Genomic DNA, 22,898 nt, shown 5'->3' with positions numbered 1-22,898 from the left:
ATTCACTTTATTGATGGGTAGATAAGAGTTGCCATTTATTAACTCAATTTCTTTACTTGCAGCCAAAGTGTATATTTTTGCTATACCCTATTGATACGAAGCTTTCACTCTCCATAGAAAAAATGGTAGGGCATGCTATGAAAAGTTATCAACGGTTTTCCAAAATATAACGCCATGCATATAAGTTTGATTCACAACACACCTCAATTTGTATTTTCAAAGCGAATAAACCAATATGATTTCTCATTCCTTCTCATTAGCCATGATTTTGCTCCTATTTCTTTTCATTTTCCAACTTTTCTCCTACTTCAAGAGAAACAAGAAGTCGCATCCACGATTACCACCTCACCCTCCTAGTCCACCAGCAATGCCAATAATTGGACATCTTCATCTCCTCAAACCACTCATTCATCAGGCCTTTCGCCACCTCTCCGATCAATATGGCCCTTTAATATCCCTTCGACTTGGCTCCTCTCAATTTATCATTGTTAACACTCCATCACTCGCCAAAGAGTTCCTCAAGACACATGAGCTCACTTATTCACACCGTAAAATGAGCATAGCCATCAACGTAGTTGCCTATGATGATGCAACTTTTGCTTTCGCCCCTTATGGGACGTATTGGAAATTTATTAAAAAGCTCAGCACCACTGAGCTCTTGGGTAATCGAACCATGTCGCAATTTCTACCGATTCGAACCCAAGAACTCCATGAATTCATTCAAACTTTGGCAAATAAGTCTAAGGCCGAAGAAAGTGTGAACCTCACACAAGCTTTGATAAAGCTTTCCAACAACATAATATCACGGATGATGTTGAGTATTGATTGCTCAGGAACAGATAACCAAGCAGAACAAGTTAGGGCTTTGGTTCGCGAGGTAACACAAATTTTTGGAGAATTTAATGTTTCAGATTTTATAGGAATTTTCAAGAACTTTGACTTGCAAGGTTTTAAAAAGAGGGCCTTGGACATACACAAAAGGTATGATGCTTTGTTGGATAAGATTATTTCTGATCGTGAAGAACTAAGAAGGGAAGCCAAGCTAATAGATGGTGGTGGTGAGAATGGTGAAGAGAGACTGAAAGATTTTCTTGACATTTTGCTAGATGTCTACAGTGAGAAAGACCGTGAAGTTAACTTTACTAGAAATCATATCAAATCATTAATATTGGTACGTATATAACTTCTCCTTATACTTTTTATGTAATTATAAAAGTTTGTTTTTTTTGACAAAGTTATAAAACATTGTTGAATTATTGTTATTAAATTATTTCTTCAAAAAATAAATTCTTCAAAAGTATTTTGCTCGCTTTGGAAGGTGTACGTTGAGAGCAAAAGTATTCCTCTTTCTACACGTTATTTTTTAAACCATTGTTAAGACTTTTGAGCAAGCATATCACTTCTAAGTTTTTCTCCTATTGATTATTAATAATAATAATGTGAATGCTAGGATTACTTTACGGCAGCTACCGACACTACTGCCATCTCTGTGGAATGGGCAATATCAGAACTGTTTAACAATCCAAGGGTGCTGAAAAAAGCGCAAGAGGAGGTGGATAGAGTTACTAGAAAGGAAAGACTTGTGTGTGAAGAAGACGGTCCAAACCTTCCTTATATACATGCTATCATAAAAGAGACAATGAGGCTTCACCCCCCGATACCGATGATTATGAGGAAGGGAATGGAAGATTGTGTGGTTGATGGTAATATGATTCCGAAAGGCTCGATGGTTTGTGTAAACATTTGGGCTATGGGAAGGGACCCAAAGATATGGGAAAACCCATTAGAGTTTAGGCCAGAAAGGTTTTTAGAAAACAAAGATATTGACATGAAAGGGCACCAATTTGAGTTGTTGCCATTTGGTTCTGGAAGGAGAGGTTGTCCTGGTATGCCTTTGGCCCTGCGTCAATTACCCACTGTAATTGGTGCTTTGGTACAATGCTTTGAGTGGAAGATGCTTGATTCGGAATGTAAGATCTTAGATCAAGGCAAAAAAATTGATATGGATGAACGGCCTGGATTGACTGCTCCTAGGGCCAATGATCTTATTTGTATTCCAGTTGCAAGATTGAACCCCCTTACATTTCTTCAACTTTAGTAAAAGGGAATTTGTGATAAAGTAGTGCAATTGTTGTTTATGTCTTTCTCTATTCACAATCTACAATGCCCTTACTCTCCTATTTCTCTTTGCTTCTTCTCTCACATCATTGATCACACACCTAAATCTCCTTTTATCTATCTTTTCTGGCTTTCTATCTCATTTCCATATACTCTTCTTATACCTCACTGGAGATATGAAAGAGTATTTTAATTCCTTTAGCATTTCATCTGTGTTTGTATAATGCAATTTAGAGATAAAACAAATAATTGCACTGGGATTGGGACGGGTTGAATAGTTATTCTTCAACAACCTTAAGAGTTTGTTTGGATGGAGACTTTAAGAAGGGTAGAGTTTATTTTTCTTTTTTAAATTACGGACAATGTAAAATATATTTTTTTTATAAATAAGTTAAATGTGATTGAAGTATTATATAATTATTTATTTATTATGTTGTTATTTTTATTTAAAAAAATATTTAACTATATCCGTAATTTAAAAACATTGCGTGGCAATTATTCTATCAACCATAAAGTCTTAAAATTTGCTTTCTATAATGATGAAATTTCTTTCGTATGAGTAAAAAAAAATCTTTCCAAATGTTTTTATGGGGTACAAAAAATATATGATAGGTTTACTTTATTTTGTGTTTTTTCTATGAGGAGGAATCCATTGACTCCAAGAGTAAGTATGAAGAGTTACTTCAAATCTTAGCCATTAATTTTAAATATAATTGATGGTTGTGATTAATTACCACTAATCCCTAGCATAAGGTTTTATTACTCCTTCTTCCTTCTTTCAAAAAAAAAAAAAAAACTCCTTCTTCCTAAACAACCCACCCCAATACACAGGGAAAACAATCCAAATAAATGGCTAATGCAATTGTGAACTTTTGTTATTAAATAACAACGTAAATCACAAACCATTTTATTCGATAGAAGTTTAAAGGAAAAAAATCTGATTCAACGGTGAATTTTTTCATTTGTGAACTTTCCAGAAGATTCGTAGAATACAACTAATTGAATCTGATAAAATTTAATGAAATTAATTGAATCAATTTTTTTTATTCGATGAAGATCAATTTATTTTGATTGAATCAGATCTTTTGATTTTCTAAGCCAAATTTAAGATACAATTGTATTGTATATACAATTCCAGCAAAGAGTATATAGTTTTCATCTTGATTTATTTAACCCTTCCACGAAAACCTAAGAGGTTGAAGTTATCGAGGTACATAGATGTTGATCAATTATTCTTTGAAATTTGTAGGTGTAAAATTCAGCCACACAAGTCTTCCGTGATTCATTCATTGTATTTCATCTTGATTTATTTTAATGTTCCACGAAACTCTTCGAGATTGGCATGTCGTTGGAACGTGTAGGTGTGTTGGGTTGTTTAGGAAGAAGGAACAGTAAAACCTTATGCTATGGATTAATAGTGATTAATCAGAACCATTAATTAATATTAAAATAAATGGCTAAGATTTGGAGTAAGTCTTTATACTTACTCAGTCAATGGATCCCTCCTCTTTTTCCATAGTTGTATATAAAAATTTAATTTAACATATAAAGACGTGATGAATGGAAGTTTTATGCAAAATATTGTATTTCAAAAAGAGTCCTTACGTTTGAAGAATAGTTCTTATTATTTTAGGGATTTTAAAAACATCTATTGAAATGTAAGTACTCTTTTGAAAGTTACGCAAAATGTAGGGACCAAAAACATATTTAACCTTAAAATAATTGGGACCCATTAACTGTCACATCAGCATTCTGTTAGAGTATTAACACCAAAGACTAATTTTGATAACGTAGATAAAATGTAAGGATTTTAAAAACATTTATTAAAATGTAGGGATTATTCTTCAAAGAAGCGCAAAATGTAAGGACTAAAAACATATATAACCCTATATTTATTTATTTTAAATCAAATATTAGAGTGCAACACCATCACGCGTAGTTTTAACATCCTAATTTACTCCTTAAAAAAAATCCCCTAATTTACTTTTCTCTTTCTTATTTCCTTTCCAAACTCTAGCCGTCGCCACGGAAGAGGGGTAATTTATGGTCAATTTTGACCTAAAATCACTCATCTGAATTGTTTTTTCCTTCTTTTTTTTTTTGACTTAAAATGATTTCCACGTATTTTCAGTATTCTTTTGTTTGTTTTTGTGATTTCGTCGTTTTTGCACGATTGTGTTTGTTTTGATTTTCTGTCTTTGTGCAGTGTGTTTTTTTAATTCTCGTCTTCTTTTTTTTGAAGAAGCTAAATGCAAAATATATTAAAAACCAAACCAGTTAAGCACAAGATGCGCCTAACGGGAAACTGTTTACAACGTCAAAGTAACAAATATGGTAAAGACATAAACCACAATTACAAAATGGTGTAACCTATACAAAGAGACGGCATAGCCCAACAATAATGAAAATCAAAAGCGAAACCTGATTTATGTGTCTTTAGCCACCACCACGATTGAAGCTTAATATTGTCGAGTAGTTGATCCTTAGAAGACACGTTGTTGTTGAAAATTCTCGAGTTCCTCTCCTTCCAAATGACCCAAAGACATGTCAGCCACACCACCTGAAAACAAGAGTGAATGTCCTTCCTGAAAGCATGTGCGCAAAAAGTTGTTGTGCGTGACAACCAATATTTGATGGAACAATGGTAGTTATACCCAACCAACGATGAAAGAGATGTCAAATGCTACCAAAGAAGTCGCACTTCAAAAATAGATGATTGGTCGTTTCCTCTTTCCCGCACCTGCCCGAACACAAATTCGAATATGATGGAATTACTTCTCTTCGAGTTAAGTTGTCCTTTGTGGGAATTCTCTTATTAATTATTCTCCAGGCAAAGAGTGACACCTTGATAGGCACTGCTTTGCTCCAAATTAAATCTGAATGGTTGTCAACAAGAAGCTGATCCATAGCCGAGAGAATATGATAAACACCTTTTATCGAGTATCATTCAACAGGGTCATGTTTCCAAATCCATTTGTCATTTACGTTATCCTACAAAAAAATGTTATCAAGAAGCCTAGCGCAATCTATTAACGGTTCCTCCTCCCATGCAAATAGTCTTCTTCTCCACCTCCAACCCACCTTGTCGACCTCCCAACCATCCCTCCTCATCGCCGCCACAGAAACATCAGGATCCACACTTGGTTCAAACAAACGCCTAAACCGATCCCGCAACACCCCTCCCTCTAACCAAGGATCACTCCAAAAATATGTATTTTCACCGTTACCAATTCTACGCCCCACCCCATCATTAAACCAGCTAGCGCCACTACCACCATCATCCTAAAAAATATCACAAAGGTCCCTCCACCAGACAGAAGGCAATCAACCTCCTCTTCTAACCCGACCTCCCTCAATCCAATATTTAGCAGTCAATACTTTAAACCACAATCCACCCTGATTATCATACAAACGCCAACACCATTTCTCCAATAAGGCTAAATTAAATTCCCTAATCCTCCTAACTCACAAACCTCCATACTCCTTACTAGAACACACTTTGTCCCAATTTATCCAATGTATTTTGCGAGCTTCCTCACTCCCCCCTATGAAAAAGATTTAAAAATAGATTAAATGATAGAAATTATACCTGTGAGAGCTTTTAAGAAGGAAAAAAAATAAAGTTTATTTGATTCAGGTTGAAAGATTAACTTTGAGCAAGTGAAGATTCAATCAATGACTTTGGTGTCGTCACCGTTGTAGATCCTGATACATGAGTATTCCAGATACTTAAATAGTCATATTTGTAGGCATGAATATTCTGTTGTTTTATGGTATTAACATAGATATTGTGAGTTTGTTCACATATCCTTTTCGGTGACGTTTAGCATGGGAATGGACTCTTTTTTCCCATGATGGGAAAGTTTCCTTTACAGCCATAGATTTAACATTATTTTAATTGGATGGCTAGGATCAATTACCTGGTAATGGTTGTTACCTTCTGCTGAGTATTGTGAGACAAAAACGTGGACCCCACTAAATGATTAAATAACATTTTTTCATTTGTTTGATATACTGTTTTTTTTATTAAATCATGGGCCTTTGACATAAAATAAATTTGTTGAATATTAGTAAGTGACATATTTTTATTTCTTGAAGCATATATTATTTTATTTAAAAAGTACGTACCATTTTTTTTTCTTGTGTTTATTTTTAAAAATGATGTGGTATTTTTAATAAGATATATTAAAATGATAGCATAACGTTTTTTTTTTACCAATATCTTTTGTTTTTTTTAATAAGATATCTTTTGTGTCACCCAATTAGCCTTCAACAAAACAAAGAAAACAATGCAAAAAATGAGTAAAAAAAGTCATCTGGGAACAACAGCAAAGCAAATTTTCCCTCTTCTTCCTCCTCAGAGAAACGGTGTTTCCATTTTGGTATTGATAATCCCTTCGATCTCAATACAATACTTTGGTTGTATCAGCATAACACTCTTCTCAAATGGGTTAAGATCTATATGAAGTTGTTGCCTTTTCTCAAATAGCAATCTGTGAGCTGATTTTTGACATCAAATAAATAGCTTCTATTCTAGATCTGAACAAACTGCTCCTCAAGACAGGATTAACATGGAGCTTCGATTAAGGGTTCAATAGAAATGATTTTCAATGGGATAATTTCAAAGAGATGAAGTAATATACACACAATAAATGGAGTTTAACACAGAAGCTAAATCTGTAAAAAAAATAAAACAAAGAGAAGCTAAGAGATAGATGTGATTTAACTTTGTTTTTTCCTGCATATGAAAAAGGGAATAAAGCCGAGTAGATGAGAGAGGAGTAGATGTTTTGGTGTGTGGAATGGGAGGTGTAAAAAAGTAATTCTATTTTGATATTATAATAATTAAAATATAAATTTAATATAATTGAAACAACCTGTTATACCGTCAGCTGGCAAGAAAATTTCAACTTTCCCATGGTGGGAAAGAAGTTAACTGTCCCAGGCTAAACGCCACCATCCTTTTCTCGATTAAGATTTGTATACCCAATTGTGTTTCTCTCTCTAGGTCTTCTTTATGTCTCATAAAGTTTCATTTTTTATGACTGAGTTTCTAAAAAAATTGCACAATTATGTTGACTTCATCACTCTTATTAGTATTAGTGCTTGTCATAATCCAACAACCCCAAAGACAACATCATCAACGACAATAATAACATGTCTTTTTTGCATTGGTCGTGAGGTTTCAAAGTTATTTTTTATTTGTCTTAGTTTTCGCTTATTTTGTTGTGGTTTCATAAAGTTTCAATTTTTTTTGACAAACATAAAGTTTCAATTTTAAAACATGGGTCTTCGTTGAATCCTATTTTGACAATAAAGTTTCCTTTTTTTTTTTGTCGTTACTTGTTTTGATTAATGTTTGTGCTCCTTTAATTGTTGATATATATGGTGGTAATGATGAAAGCTGAAAATGAGCCACTGTTTCACAATGAAATTTTTTTTTTTACCCTACTTTATTGCCAAAAATCCAAAATTGCCCTACTTTTTCGAAAAATTGCAGAACTGCCCTCCTTTTTCAGACTTTCTGGTACCACTCCACTTGGAGTTGCGGGGTACCCTAAAAAGTGACAAAATTTTTGTCCTTATTGTACCCCTCTACTCCAAGTTGCGGGGTACTTTTCTATTTTTTTTTTGAATTTTTTTAGTACCCCGCAAGATGGACTTGCGTCCTATTTTTCCTTTTTTTTTTTTTTTTAAATTTTTAAATACCCCTCTACTCCAAGTAGAGTGGTATAATAGGACAAAATTTTTTTGCATGCATGGTGGTACACGTGATAACTTAATCATAATAATAATAATAACTTAATAATAATAATAACAACTTAATTTAAAAAAAAACTAATTAAAATTATATAACAAATAAAATACCATAAAATCTACAATTATTATAAATGCACTGCGGTCCCACACCCTCGTCTTCGACGATGTCTTCCACGATTTACTTGAGGGTCGTGTTGGTCTTCGTCATTGTTATCTGCAGTTGATTGTACCTGACTACCATAACCCAACGACAACGACACATCGTGTTCCCTTGTTGGCCATTGGGTCAGTATTCGTCCTATCAATGACGAAGGGGACAACGACAACGACAACAACAAGGGAACACGATGTGTCGTTGTCGTTGGGTTATGGTAGTCAGGTACAATCAACTGCAGATAACAATGACGAAGACCAACACGACCCTCAAGTAAATCGTGGAAGACATCGTCGAAGACGAGGGTGTGGGACCGCAGGGCATTTATAATAATTGTAGATTTTATGGTATTTTATTTGTTATATAATTTTAATTAGTTTTTTTTTAAATTAAGTTGTTATTATTATTATTAAGTTATTATTATTATTATGATTAAGTTATCACGTGTACCACCATGCATGCAAAAAAATTTTGTCCTATTATACCACTCTACTTGGAGTAGAGGGGTATTTAAAAATTTTTAAAAAAAAAAAGGAAAAATAGGACGCAAGTCCATCTTGCGGGGTACTAAAAAAATTCAAAAAAAAAATAGAAAAGTACCCCGCAACTTGGAGTAGAGGGGTACAATAAGGACAAAAATTTTGTCACTTTTTAGGGTACCTCGCAACTCCAAGTGGAGTGGTACCAGAAAGTCTGAAAAAGTAGGGCAGTTCTGCAATTTTTCGAAAAAGTAGGGCAATTTTAGATTTTTGGCAATAAAGTAGGGTACAAAAAAGAAATTTCCGTTTCACAATGCCTGATCTTGTTTTGACCGTGGCTAAATCTATAACTATCTACAAAGGGAAAACTTGGTTTTGGTGTGGCCTTTTTTCTTTCCCATTTTGCCCTCAATTCAAGAGGACACGTTGCTGTTTAAAAATTGAAAATTGGAGTTGAACGGTTGTGTTTCTTTCCAATTGGCCAGATATTAAAGCACGTACTCTCCTGCTCTCTTCTATCGGGCATAATTCTTCTCATATGTTACGTATCATGTTTTTTCTTTTTCTTTTTTAATTTATATTGAATGCCGACAATATTAGTGGTAATTACTTTGGCTTGAATTTAAGTTACGTATCATGTTATGTATATTTGGAGTTTTATGCATTTTTTTAATTTATAAATTCTTCAAAAGGAGTATGAATATGGTGGTTTACCCCTTATTAATTCAAAATATTCAAAAAAGAAAAAATAAACAATGTAACTTCTCTTTAAATTAAAACACCCGCAGAGATGAGGTGAGGGGTAGATATGGAGTTCAGCATGTCACGTTTTTGAAACGGAAAAATGTCACCGTGAAATATCGTTGTCAAGCGGTAGCGTTGTAGAAGCAAATTGGTTGTTGAAATGTCTATGCAAATTAAAGAAACATAATCAAGTATATACATATGTTAGCATAGTAGAAAAAGCGGACAGACGGGCACGAGAGTACCCGTCTGGACGCTAGTATCCGATAAAGGGTGACAACATGAACCTAACCACTACATCATTGTTACGTGTCCTCTTTCAAAAAAATCATTGTTACGTGTCCAACGTTAACACTACTATGTCACATTCCGTTAGTCCTATTTTTTTGAATAAATTCCGTTAGTCCTATTTAACAACAAAGACTATAAAAGTGTCGATAGAGAATTTTTTAAGACTAAAAAAGTGCGATTTTTTTTTGCTTAGGACAAAATGCGCGAGGATATTTACATGGACAATTTACTTAATAAACCTTCGTAATAATTTTCCTTCAAAAAAAAAAACCTTCGTAATAATTTATTTTTTTTGAAACATAACCTTTGTAATAATTTATAAAAATTGGAAATTTATAAATGTTTTCAATTATAAGTCTATTAATGTGCACCAATGTGATAAACTAAATATTTTTGGTCTGTAAGTGTAACTCAGTTGGTAGTTATCAGAGACATTATATGTAGGGGTCGGAGTTCGAACCCCGAATTTTCCACTTCTCTACGCATAGTGTGTGTCAGGCTATCTGACAAAAAGAAAAACTTAAAGGAAAAAAAAAAAGTAGAAGTCTAGCAACAAACACACGAAGAGCGCCAGCAACTTGTTACAAATTACAAAATCTAATTTTGGGAGACCATTTCTATTTCTATGAAAAAACATTCAAAATATTTGTAGGACTTTCATCGACACGCTATTAGAAATTTAAAAATACCAATAGGTTGCAAATAAAACACAATAATCGGTTTCATTTTGTAATGATCAGAAAATAGCACAAGTAACGGAATGAACCACAATTCCTTTTCATTGGTACAGATGATGTGTACAAGGAACAAATGATGGAGAAATACATTCCTTTTCATTGGTACAAATGATGTGTACAAGGAACAAATGATGGAGAAATACAAGTAAACCAAAGTAAAGGTACAATGTACAAATGATGTGTACAAGGAACAAATGATGGAGAAATACAAGTAAACCAAAGTAAAGGTACAATGTATGGAAGGAAAACGTGTTATGACTAGAAGAATGTCAAAGAGAGGAAATAGAGACTTTCATCCATTTTTTTTCACTTTTTGCCAATCATTTGCTTTTAAATGACAAATGTTAGTTTTCCCTTACAGACTTAAACCCTCAACTTTTAACTTCTCAACTCGTTAAATTTCTTAGCTCAAAACAGCTGAGTTACCGGACCCACACACACCCACACACGTCCTTTAAATTCCTTAGTTTCGTCTATTGTCAATTGTGTGCACTCTATTGTGTTATTTGGGATCATTACATTACTCCTTAAAATTAACCTTGTCCTCAAGGTTAAAGCTAAGACGCTGTTTTCATAAAATAGTAGTATCTGCCCAAGTGGTTTTCAAGTGACTTGAACGTTTCCCATGAACACGAGAACATCCGCACATATCTCATTGGTTGAATTGCGTGTTGGATTTTTCCCTAATTAAGTTATTTATTTATTTAAATAAATAAGTGGTAATTACCCACTAAGTGCACATAGTGGTAATTATCCATTAATCAGAAAATGGTCTTTATTCTTTCCCTTAAATTTAGTAACTGCCCACTATGAGTGAGTGGAGGAGCAGTTTTATTTTGCACGTTTAATAACTTCTTGATGGCAGAAGTTATATAAAAGAGTGCACTTCATTTGTTTTAGTTCCCTAAGCCTAACATCTCTATTCAGAAGACTTACACCATCAAAGTGAGATTGTGGAAGGTTTAGAAAAGCCTCAACTTCTTCAAGCAGGAGCAATGGCTGGAGGTATGCCTTGATCCTTTAATTTATGTTTCCGCTATTTAAGTAGTTATTTCTTTTGTTCTTTATGAAATAACTTACATTGCGAGGACCCCTTGTGGACAAAACATCCTATCAACAATGCAACATCAACAAGTGGTTGTCCCGCTACATTCTCAAAGTAAATGTAAGTCCACTCTCTAATGGAATAACACAATGGAAGTGGACCAACACTTTCTTCTAGCTTTCCAACTTTGAAGATTGCTCTTTAGGTAGCTATCAGTTGCTCACATGCATCTAAAATACATTAAACGGTAGTTAACTATCGTTCGAATGCTTTTTAATCGATTTTATATATTCTACCACACTATATGCTAGGGGCACAAGAATTGTGTGCAGCTTTAAATTGAATTTCATTGTTCTTGTTCATTGGGACACTCTATACTTGTTTTCGAGGCCTCGTGGAAAGTTGCTCTTATCACCCAACAACATTGTTTTAACTTCAACCTTATTAAGATTCAAAATAGCATATGTGAAAAATACACTTAACATAACATAATTGGTGGGCACAAATTTGGCCAGTGATGTGTATAAATAGAAAAATGATGATCAATAATGGGTGTCGAGAAAATTGATGACTTCTCTCTTATCTCCCATTGATACTCTCTTGTAAAGTAATGACTTAATCTTAGAGTCAATCTTCTTCTATCTTTTCCTTAATTCATTTATATACTAAAAACACAAACTCTAATCGGATTCTCATTTATCAATTCTACCTTTGATTCCATAATTAATTTGAAATTATCCATTAATTAGATTGTTAATTGAGGGAACCCTTACACATTCAAATTCGTGTGATGTTTTCATGGGTGCCTTTCAATGTTTTTTGTTTCCCCATTTTGCTTTTGTTTAGGGTTACATCACGAATCTAAAAATTCATCTTTATTAGGAATTGTTTTTAATATTACATGGAAATTCAAGACTAGTCAATGCACGATTACCTTTGTGTGGACGATGAAGACAACTGGTGTGATTATGTGTGTCTCAGAAGATATATTAACTTCACGAATATGTAAATTGAATTGCTCCAAATCTTAACCCTTCATTTTTTTTATTAGTCTATGTACAAGACTAATTTCTCTAGTTGAGTATGTTTCTTTATATAGTTTGATTTCAATTTAACTATTTTTAAATTGCACAAATTATGAACATAGATGAAATAAAGAAAAATTGTATTTTAAATAATATTCGACAACAAAAAAGTTAACATTAGTAAAAAAGAAATTGTTACACGAACTCTTACCTACACTCAACCAATTAAAATCAAACATCTCATTAAAATAATAAAAATAATTAATATCATAATTTTTCTCTCATTATTTTTAATATTTTTCTCTCCTTTTTCCACTTTCTTTAACCAACAAAAACCACCCACCACCATTTATGTTTCCATTTCCTTAATTAAAATCACATTTTTTTAAAGTTAATAACATGTGTCATATTTTTATTGGTTGGGTGTAAGAATAATATCTTAGATAAGAGTTCATCCAAGAATATCTCGTAGAGAGATTTAATTAGATACTCCCTAATAAAAAAATTAGAACAAAAATTACATACACCCTAGTAAGATGACCCACCTTTGGGCAGAGTCTATTTGACGGCCCTATTAATAATGTAGAAATTTTTCCGATACTCTTCAACACATAATTTTCTCTCTATCTCTCTTCTTATCAAATTACCAATATATTACATCTATCACACCACTCTCTTTGTATTTTTTGCTCTATAATAGGGCAGAATACTTGCATACAATAGTACTCAAGGTAGTGTTCAAACAGTTCCTAACATAATTTTTTCAAAACAGTCTCCATTATGATGCACACGTAAGTCATATGTTTTTAAACTAGTGACCTAACCCGTGCGTCGCACGGTTAAAACTACTTCATTTGGTTGACTATAAATTAATCCCAGCACCGCATCATCCAACCATTAAATCTTTAGATATTAACATTCACACAGCAAAAATAATCTAAAACTAAAGTACTGTCTCCGAAAATAAAATATAGTCCAAATTCAAGCCATGTATCTCACGCACATGTGCAAAGCAAACCCAAGAACCCGATAAACAGTTCTTAACAAACCGTACTTAAGTTTCTTCCATATAATGGTGTTTGGAAGTTTATTGATTATTTTCCTTGTAGAAATTACGAACATACGACAAATATCATAAAGTTGTACTCAACCTAATAACATGCCGTAGGATCCTAATAAATACATGTCATGTTATTAACTGAATCATCAATGAGAAAATAAAAAATGAAACCACACATAAAGATATACAAGGAATGTTAACAAAACTTGTAGCTTTTCATGGAATCTCTATCTCTATAGATAGAATAAGCATAGGATCATATAGTTTCTCCCAACTTCCTTTTCCCCTTTATCTTTTACTTTTTTACACAGACCACTTGTTTCTTACACAACCATCTTGTGGGGAAATAAAATTACATCATCAAGAATCCATCCAACACATGGTTAAAATCGTTGTCTAAAAACCAAAGGTTTGTCCTATTAGCGTTATCCTGTTAAAAAAAATGGGTTTAATTACTCTTTTGACCCCTTAATTTATTTTTTGGTTTCGTTTTGGTCCCTTAACTTATTTTTTGGTTTCGTTTTGGTCCCTTAACTATTAAAAGTTTCGTTTTGGTCCCTTAACTATTAAAAGTTTCGTTTTGGTCCCTTAACTTATTTTTTGGTTTCGTTTTGGTCCCTTAACTCTTCCTCCATCAACCACTTTGGTCCTTTACGTTAGGATGAATGTATTAGAGTTAAGGGACCAAAACGAAACCAAAAAGTAAGTTAAGGGACCAAAACGAAACTTTTAATAGTTAAGGGACCAAAAGAAAACCCAAAAATAAGTTAAGGGACCGAAACGAAACTTTTAATAGTCAAGAGACCAAAACGAAACCAAAAAATAAATTAAGGGACCAAAAGAGTAATTAAGCCAAAAGAATCCTATTAGCGTTATCCTGTTAAAAAAATGGGTAGTGCTACTTCTCACTAACCAGTAGCGGAGCCAGAAATTTTATAGAGTCTGTGCAAAATTTTGACCGCAAATTCACATGACATAATATATAAATAGTCATAAATTGAAATAAAAGAGGCTCATCATTTTTTTGATAAAAGTACAATTTGAAATAAGAGAGATGAAACATAACCTTTCAATAATATGCTAAATAAAATTAGGAGGTAAATGTCTTTTTCGAGACCTCTTTGTAGTGAATGTTTGAATAATAACAACATCATTAAGTGACTTGAATATCTCCCGCTCGGTGTTACATATCATCAAGTCATTGAACCACACATTGTTGATCTTGTTGGCAACAATTCTTTCCCACAGGCTTATAAGATTATTTTACTACCTTATTGACATGGTTTGATAACTAGTGGACTTTCAACTTTTGTAGATGTTGGTAATAGCTTTGGTGCACCCGCTATTGTTGAAGATCCACAAATTAGAAGTTAAAATCTGATTTATTATGCCTGTTGTAGAAGTGATTGTAAGTTTTTTTTTTAGGTATGAGGTGATTGTAAGTTGTAACTTGATATTATGTCATTTTGTCCAATAAGCTATTATGAATTGTGATTCAAATTTTGTTACCATAAATTAAATGAGTAATGGAGTATATAAAGATTTTGATTTCTGTGAGTATTGAGTATTGGTTTTGGTGAATGGTATAATAATTCATAGTCAGAGAGAATTATTCTAGTTAAGTCACTTCAAGAATATATTCTAAAAATTGATTATAGTAATCAATTTAAAATTCCAATGATATTGATTATAATATTTTATTATATTGATTAAACTAATTTTAGTGGCCATTTTATGAATTATTCATTTTTAAAATTTATAGTAGAATAGAAAATATAAAAAATAAAATAAAACAATGATAAGTTTTAATGACAACCACAACCGTAGGTAGAAGTCCATAATGTTTTTAAAATGGTCTCCTTAGAATTACCTACGTTTTGTTCGTAGGTAAACCTGGAAAACATGCAGTGACAACCATTTGGTAATGACATTCAGATTTAGCTACGAAAATTTTATCTTTATAAATTGCTTTTTCATAAACTACATGTCAAGCTTATGAATAAATAAAAATTTATTTATTTGCACAAACTATTTTGCATGAGCTAAAACTAACTAAATCCAATCAGGCCCATGGTCTCAAAATGTTGACACCTACCTAAGCATGTGTTTATAGTAAATCTTCCACAGATACACACTCACATGAAAGTAAAATATTGGATTGCGTACTTTTTCAATCATTTTTGAAAGAATTAAAAGATTAAAGGTAAAGTGAACATTTTGTAAGTGTGTCTAGATAATTTATATACTATTCGGTATTGTATCTTGTGACCATGTAAGAATAATCTAAGTTTTTTTAGAGGAAGAATAATCCAATTTTTTGTGAGGCTGAATGAAAGCTCTATAAATGGACTTATGAGTTAATATGCATTATTCTCTTCTCTTAACAAAAATATATTGTTAATGGATGGATATACTTAAATAGATATGGACATGGCCGTTTCTGAGATTTTGGTGGTATACGGATGAACTTATAATTTGGGTCCTAACTAATAAGTATATATAAAAATATTTGAATTCTTAAAATGTGAAAATAATTTTTTTGAAGATGATAGTTTTTATTACGTTAGGAAATGTGATATTCATTTCTCTAATATGTCCTTTTTTAAATTTTTTTTGAAGAAATGTCCTTTTTTAATTAAAATGTATATGGTTTTAGCATTTCCTAATATTTTTTTTATTTAATGAACCCCTAATTTTATATTTTATGACCCAAATTTTGAACTTATTTTTTAGAGTCTAGGACGGTCGCTCTCCTCACCCTGTCTTAGATACTGCTCTTAATATGAACAGTGAAGATAAAATAAAGAAAATCTCGTAACACATAAAAATTCAATTTATTGATATGCTCCTGTATGAAGTAGTATAGGTGAATTCAATTATTGATTTGCTCCTGTATGAAGTAGTAGGTGAACTGAATGTTCCATGTTTTGACGCGTATCAAATTCATGAGGCAGAGGAAATTATGAAGATATTGGACAAGATAAAATCTTAACACGTACCACATCCGATTATATTTATATGAAAAAACAACTTTTTTAAATTTATTGAATAAATAATATATCTAATCACATTTATAGACTAGATACGTTAGTTATTCAATGAACTTAACAAATTATCTTTTGCTTATAAATATAACCAAATATGTATGGAACATGTGAATGTTGTTGAATTGAGTGGTCCATGTTTTGACATTCATATCTAATACGGAAGCCACTTTAAATTACGAAGAATTTTTTTTAACTTTTTCTGACTGAAAAATTATAATGATAATATCTAATCACATTTATAGACTAGATACGTTAGTTATTCAATTAACTTAACAAGTTATCTTTAGCTTATAAATATAACCAAACGAGTAATCTTTATTTTGATATGTATAGAACATGTGAATGTTGTTGAATTGAGTGGTCCATGTTTTGACATTCATATCTAATACGGAAGCCACTTTAAATTACGAAGAAATTTTTTTCTTTTTCTGACTGAAAAATTATAATGATAATTGGACAATGTGTGTAGTAACTTTGCATGCACGAGTGATATGATTAAGTTTATTATTTTAGATTTTAATTAAAATTTGGAGTCTTAAACATTTCTATTTAATACTTTTTTTGGGGAATATGAGTCCTCAAAATTTAGAGACCTTGTACAATAGTCCACGTAGTACATGAGTTAAGCCGGCCCTGCACTTTGTGTGCATTTAACAACCCAGCCGATCATTATCAAAAACAAAAATTCACATTTTAAATTTATTCGCTAAATAATTTATGTTGTTTATAATATGAGTTAAGATTTGTTAACTCATATTATAAAGGTGTCCTTGTTTGTATGACGCCTCCTTCGTGACAGATTGCCTACTAAAAATAATTTGGCAACGAGGAGAGTTATACAACCAACAGATACGGCTTGCACAGCTGGTTGCGGCGAATTGGAAACAGCTTCCCACTTGTTCTTAGGTTGTGATATTTACAGTTCTCTTTGGGTACTTGTGTTGCATTGGTTAGGTATTCCATCAGTTCTTCACGGAGAGCTTCGTCATCATTTTGTGCAGTTTACTCATATGACTGGTTTGCCTAGATTCTGTTATCTTTATTTACAGTTAATTTGGTTTGCATCTGTTTGGGTGATTTGGAAGGAAAGGAACAACCGTGTTTTCAACAATGTGGCTTTGCATCCTTCCGTGCTCCTGGAAAAAGTTAAACTCAATTCTATTTTGTGGTTAAAGTCAAAACAGGTTGCTTTCTCTTACAATTATCATGACTGGTGGAAACATCCGTTACAGTGTATGGGTGTCCATTAGTTTTGTTTGTTTTGTTAGAGCTCCTATTGTTTGTGGCACTGTGACTTTGTAAATACTTTTGTTTTGCTTCATCCTTTGCACACCTTGTGCGGGGTGATTCATTGTGTACTTGCAAAAAGTACGGTAAGGGATTCTAGGGTTAAGAATCGTTTGCTAGGGTTTAGACTCATAATTGGTTCCCTTGAGAATGATCTCAAGAGTATTATTTATAGCCTGCTATGGGTTTGGGTTTGGGTTGCTTGGCTCCCAAGTAACAGGGGTATTTATGTACTTTAGGCGGTTTCTGGAAGCTTCTGGAAGATAAGGAAGGCGGCGTTCTAAGGAGGACGTGCCTGGACCTCAATAGCCCTTATGGTGGGCATCTGAGCCCTTCTAGAAGGCGTCCAAGCCCTTCTGGAGGGTTTCTAAGCCTTTAGGAATATTATGACGGGTCACAGCCCCCCAAGCACGAGTCTTGGGACAAGGCGAAGTGATTTAGCTTTTCTTTACAAATTTAGGTTATGCTCGGTGTTATTTCGGAGGATCCTTCTAGGGCGATCATTGAGTGTTCTGGAAGCCCCCGAGGATATATGTTTGATCTGAGTTTAGAGCATTTCCCCAGGGCGATCTTAAAATGCTTTAATAGTCCCTAAGGGTACATGTATCATCTACATACAGGTTGCTTGGTCCATAACTATACTTGCAAAAAGTACGGTAAAGGATTCTAGGGTTAAGAATCGTTTGCTAGGGTTTAGACTCATAATTGGTTCCCTTGAGAATGATCTCAAGAGTATTATTTATAGCCTGCTATAGGTTTGGGTTTGGGTTGCTTGGCTCCCAAGCAACAGGGGTATTTATGTACTTTAGGCGGTTTCTGGATGCTTCTGGAAGCTAAGGAAGGCGGCGTTCTAAGGAGGACGTGCCTGGACCTCAATAGCCCTTATGGAGGGCGTCTGAGCCCTTCTAGAGGGCGTCCAAGCCCTTCTGGAGGGTTTCTAAGCTTTTAGGAATATTATGACGGGTCACATTGTTAATTAATACATCATTTTAGCTTGTTCAAAAAAAAAAAAGATTTGTTAACACCATGTATAAATATTTAAACTTACATTAAATTTCAACTATTATAATTATTTAATCTACTGATTCATATTGTGTTAATAATAAATGAAAAAAAAACACATTAAGAAGTTAACAGAAGATTGTCACTATATGAGATTTTCTTTGATTTGTTATTAATTTTTTTTATTATTAATATAATGAGTCGTTAGGTAAAATAATTATAACTGTTGAGATTTGATGTAAGTCTAAAGACTTACACGTGGTGTCAATAAATTCTGACTCTATTAAAAATATATATGTGTAAAAGAGAAAGAAAATAATACTTTTACAAAATTACTCTTATCACATTACAATAATATAAAGTGGAGGCTATTTACCTGAGAATAATGCTCTGATATTAATTTTTAGGAGAAATTAAGATTGCATTGAAAATTAAAATGTCATTTATTTCAGGGGAAATTGTGAGAAGTATTTGTCATTAGTCTATCATATTATCAATAAATGGGAGAATTAGCCCAACAAAATGTCTTCTTTGAAGTAGATATTATTAATTGTCTTCATGAGCTAGCCTCTTGATTTTGCATTTATGTTTAAGGTAGTATTAACACGTGCCCTTAAGGCATATGTATGTTAAGAAACCCAAAAGAATAAATATTCTCTAAAATTTCGTGCATTCAATACATTAAAAAGTTAAAGATTAAATGTAATACACACATTCCAATAAACTACTCTCTCCGTCCCTTAATAGATGACCTATTTGACATTATACATTATTGACTTAACATACTTTGACCATATTTTTCTACTGATTCACAAAAATAAATAATATCATGTAAGATGTTGTTGGATTCGTCTCGATGAATATTTTTAAAATATTAAATTTTCACAATTTTTTTAGTGGAGAATTGAAGATATCAAAGATAAAACATATGCATTGGTTCGTATGTCGGTCGGAGTCAACTAGGTCATCTATTTATACTCCCTCCGTCCCTTAATGTAACCCCCTTTTACTTTTTTCACATTTCTTAAGAAAAGTTGTCAGTGTAATTAATGTGTCTGTTTTGTGTATTAATATTACCAAATTGACCTTTGTTTGTATGTGTATTAAATTTGACTATTCATATTTCAAGACAAGTTAGTAGCATTAATTAGGGGTATGTTTAGGAAAAAAAGTAATAAATGCATCTAGTAATTTAAAAAGAAGTTTACATTTAAGGGCAAAAATAAAATCAAATGAGTGCTTAGATATAAGGACAGAGGGAGTATTTGATTAGCTTGTGCCTCAAGAGCACAAATTATCTTCCCTTATGTCTATGAATTGGGTGCTAATGTGCTATATTAGACTCTTGCAAGGGTAGGTACGCTACATAGAGGTGTCAATATCATGGGGCCTTGAAGTTTTGGCCCCAGCCCACATAGTAATGGGGCTTAAAAATCCACAAGATTAAAAGGCCCACATTCATGCAAGCCCACAAATCAAAAGCCCCCAAGCCCCAAAATTTCTATAAACATTTTCTTTTAAAGTTTTTTTTTTAAAAAAAAACTATTTTTAAAGTTTTTTTTTTAATTCAAAACAAATTATTTATACAAAATAGCTTATTACGATTTCATTTTAAAAAACAACTTATTTAAAACAACTTATTTATGCAAAACAGCTTATTCGAAACAACTTATTTATACAAAATAGCTTATTTGTGCAAAACAGCTTATTCAAAACAACTTATTTATACAAAACAGCTTATTCCAATTTCATTTTAAAAAATAACTTATTCAAAACAGCTTATTTATGCAAAACAGCTTATTCGAAACATGCCCACACAAGGGTTACTGTAGCTCTCTCCTCTCCCTGCGTGTGAAGCGAGATGGATATTATATTAGAGTATCTGTCGTTCAATTTTTATTTGCGTCAGTACTCGGTCCTATATCTAAAGTGCGAGTTTTTGCGTACTCATTATGAGAAAATTTAGGCTTTGTTTGGGAGTTTGGAGGGGAAGGGAGGGGAGGACTTTGGGGGGGGGGGGGGGGGGGGGGTTGGAAATATATAGAAAAATGGATAAAAAATTCACATTTTTTGAAAGAACAATTTTTTAGAGAATGATAAACTAATACTTATGATTAATATACTTTTAATTTTAAGAATATAATAACAACATAGATTGAATTTGAAAAATTCATATAAACCCTCCATAACCCCCCAAAACCCTCCCCCAATACAATTTTTGAGTTCCCCCAAATGAGGGGGATTTTTTATTATGAGTAAAAAATTAACATCCAAAGCCCTCTCCTCCCAATGTCTTCTATTTCTTCCACTTATTCCTTCCTTTTTTCCAAAACCCTCCCTTCCCCTCCCCTCCAAACTCCCAAACAAAACCTTAGGGTAGCAAATGAGTATGAATTCAATTTTCATCGGTATATCATTATTTTGAGTGAAATAAGAAAAAAATGACATTCACAATAAAACATAAGATTACTCCATTAGGTCTTAATTATAAGCAAACATTCACTATTTAGATTTATTCAATAACTAATTTATTTGGTCTAAAGCTTTTTTTAATTAGAGCCAAGATCTTTCAATTTTGCCATTACCAAAGTTTTAGAAACATAAATACATGGACATTTGTAACTTTTCAAAACTATAAGGCTTAAATATGCCTTTAGTCCCTGCACTTTCATCAGATTTTCGCATTGGTCCTTGCACTTTTTTTTGTTTGGAATTGGTCCCTGCCCTTTGTAAAAACATTGGTATTGATCCCTCTGTTAATTTTCTGTTAAAAAAAAACACAAAACTATTGGTATTGGTCCCTGCACTTTGTAAAAATATTGGTGTTGGTGCCACGTGGCGTGAAGTGATTGGGCCACGTGGCACTCCGTTAGTTTTGTGTTTTTTTTAATAGAAAATTAACAGAGGGACCAATACCAATATTTTTACAAAGTGCAGGGACCAATGTCAAACAAAAAAAAGTGCAAGGACCAATGTCAAAATCTGATAAAAGTGCAGGGACCAATGACACATTTAAACCAAACTATACTAATGGAGAGAAAAAAATAGGGACAGAAAAAAAAGGATTCTAAGTTACTTTTTTTCACTTGTAGTCAAAACCGACAAACCTACAAATAAACCACAAAATATAAATATATATATAGACACACACTTTCAGGCAGAGTATATATATGCTTGTAAAACAATAGCTGTGCTCTTTTTCACTCCTCCCAGCCAGCGTTCCGTTCTAGATTTTGCATATAAATAAATAATTGTGATGTGAGATGGCCAGATAGCATTCATTCATTACAACAATGACAATGAAATTAATCATAATATTTCTTCTTGTGGACTCCATTTCACCACATTTAATTTCCTCTCCCACTTGTTTCCTTAAAGAACTAGGCCTTTTTCTGGTAGAACATGTGGTATTCTGCATGACATGTGATTAGCACTCGGCAGTATGCATGGGTAGCATTTATACACACTGAAGATATACCATCAAACATGCTGTTCTAATTAAATTTTAAGAAGGAAATATTAACTCTCTTTTGTCAGAAAAGAAAACTATATTAACTTTCATTTTCAGGCTTTTAAATATTTTCTTTAAACAATAATTCCTCTAATATTTTAGGTTACAAAAAATGGTCTTCATTAAATCGAGGCCGAAAAAAAAACAAAGAAATACACATAAAATTTTCCTCAGAATTTAGTAGAGAATATGCAAAATGCATCCTCCCTATTTCTCATAAATACTATATTTGAAGAGATATAAATGCATAAGCTTAAAAAAAATAAAATGATGGCGGAACTTACTATCCTTTTGTTGTGTACTAGCTTAGAAACCCGTGCCAAGCACGGGCTAGAATTACGACTATTTTTTTATTTTATAAAATATAATTAAACAACAATTTCATTATTTTATACATAATATTCCCTAAAAAAATTATTTATACATAATATATAAATAGAACGCATCGTTATCATATTTTCAATTGCATATTATATACAAATATCAACGCATATATAGTTATTTGGATTTTCGTATCGTTAAACAGGAATGATTTAACGGATGTAACGTTGAAATATTAGTATTTAATGCCGGAATATTTTACACGGATGGCTAAAATTAATCACGGAGACATGAGTCCTTTTTTTTTATGTTCTGCA

The 22,898-nt window shown here is 32.6% G+C and overlaps 1 protein-coding gene and 1 long non-coding RNA gene across 2 annotated transcripts; one reads left to right on the top strand and one right to left on the bottom strand.

The window, feature by feature from the left end:
- The first annotated feature begins 210 nt into the window (after positions 1–210).
- Positions 211–2,180, top strand: LOC146958875 (cytochrome P450 93B16-like). Its single transcript, XM_085740380.1, has 2 exons — positions 211–1,171; positions 1,451–2,180. The coding sequence occupies exons 1-2, from the start codon at positions 236–238 to the stop codon at positions 2,096–2,098; spliced, it is 1,584 nt and encodes a 527-aa protein (XP_085596506.1). The 5' UTR covers positions 211–235; the 3' UTR covers positions 2,099–2,180.
- Positions 2,181–6,312: 4,132 nt separating this feature from the next.
- LOC146958874 (uncharacterized) lies at positions 6,313–7,078 on the bottom strand. The gene is made up of 2 exons (XR_015024744.1): positions 6,996–7,078; positions 6,313–6,695 (listed from the first exon to the last, which is right to left on the bottom strand). It is a non-coding gene; the product is annotated as an uncharacterized LOC146958874 (long non-coding RNA).
- Between the last annotated feature and the right edge of the window lie 15,820 nt (positions 7,079–22,898).

This window comes from Medicago sativa, chromosome 1 (genome assembly GCF_051527215.1).
Source record: "Medicago sativa cultivar Bolivia chromosome 1, Bolivia_mono, whole genome shotgun sequence".
NCBI classification, from domain to species: Eukaryota; Viridiplantae; Streptophyta; class Magnoliopsida; order Fabales; family Fabaceae; genus Medicago; species Medicago sativa.
Note: the sequence above shows the minus strand (reverse complement) of the source record. Positions and strands in the feature narration are given on the sequence as shown.

Bases quoted from the DNA above. Each gene is read 5' to 3' on its own strand.
- LOC146958875 (XM_085740380.1), top strand. From the start codon at position 236: ATGATTTCTCATTCCTTCTCATTAGCCATGATTTTGCTCCTATTTCTT. The intron at 1,172-1,450 runs GTACGTATATAA...TGTGAATGCTAG, and splicing joins ATATCAAATCATTAATATTG to GATTACTTTACGGCAGCTAC.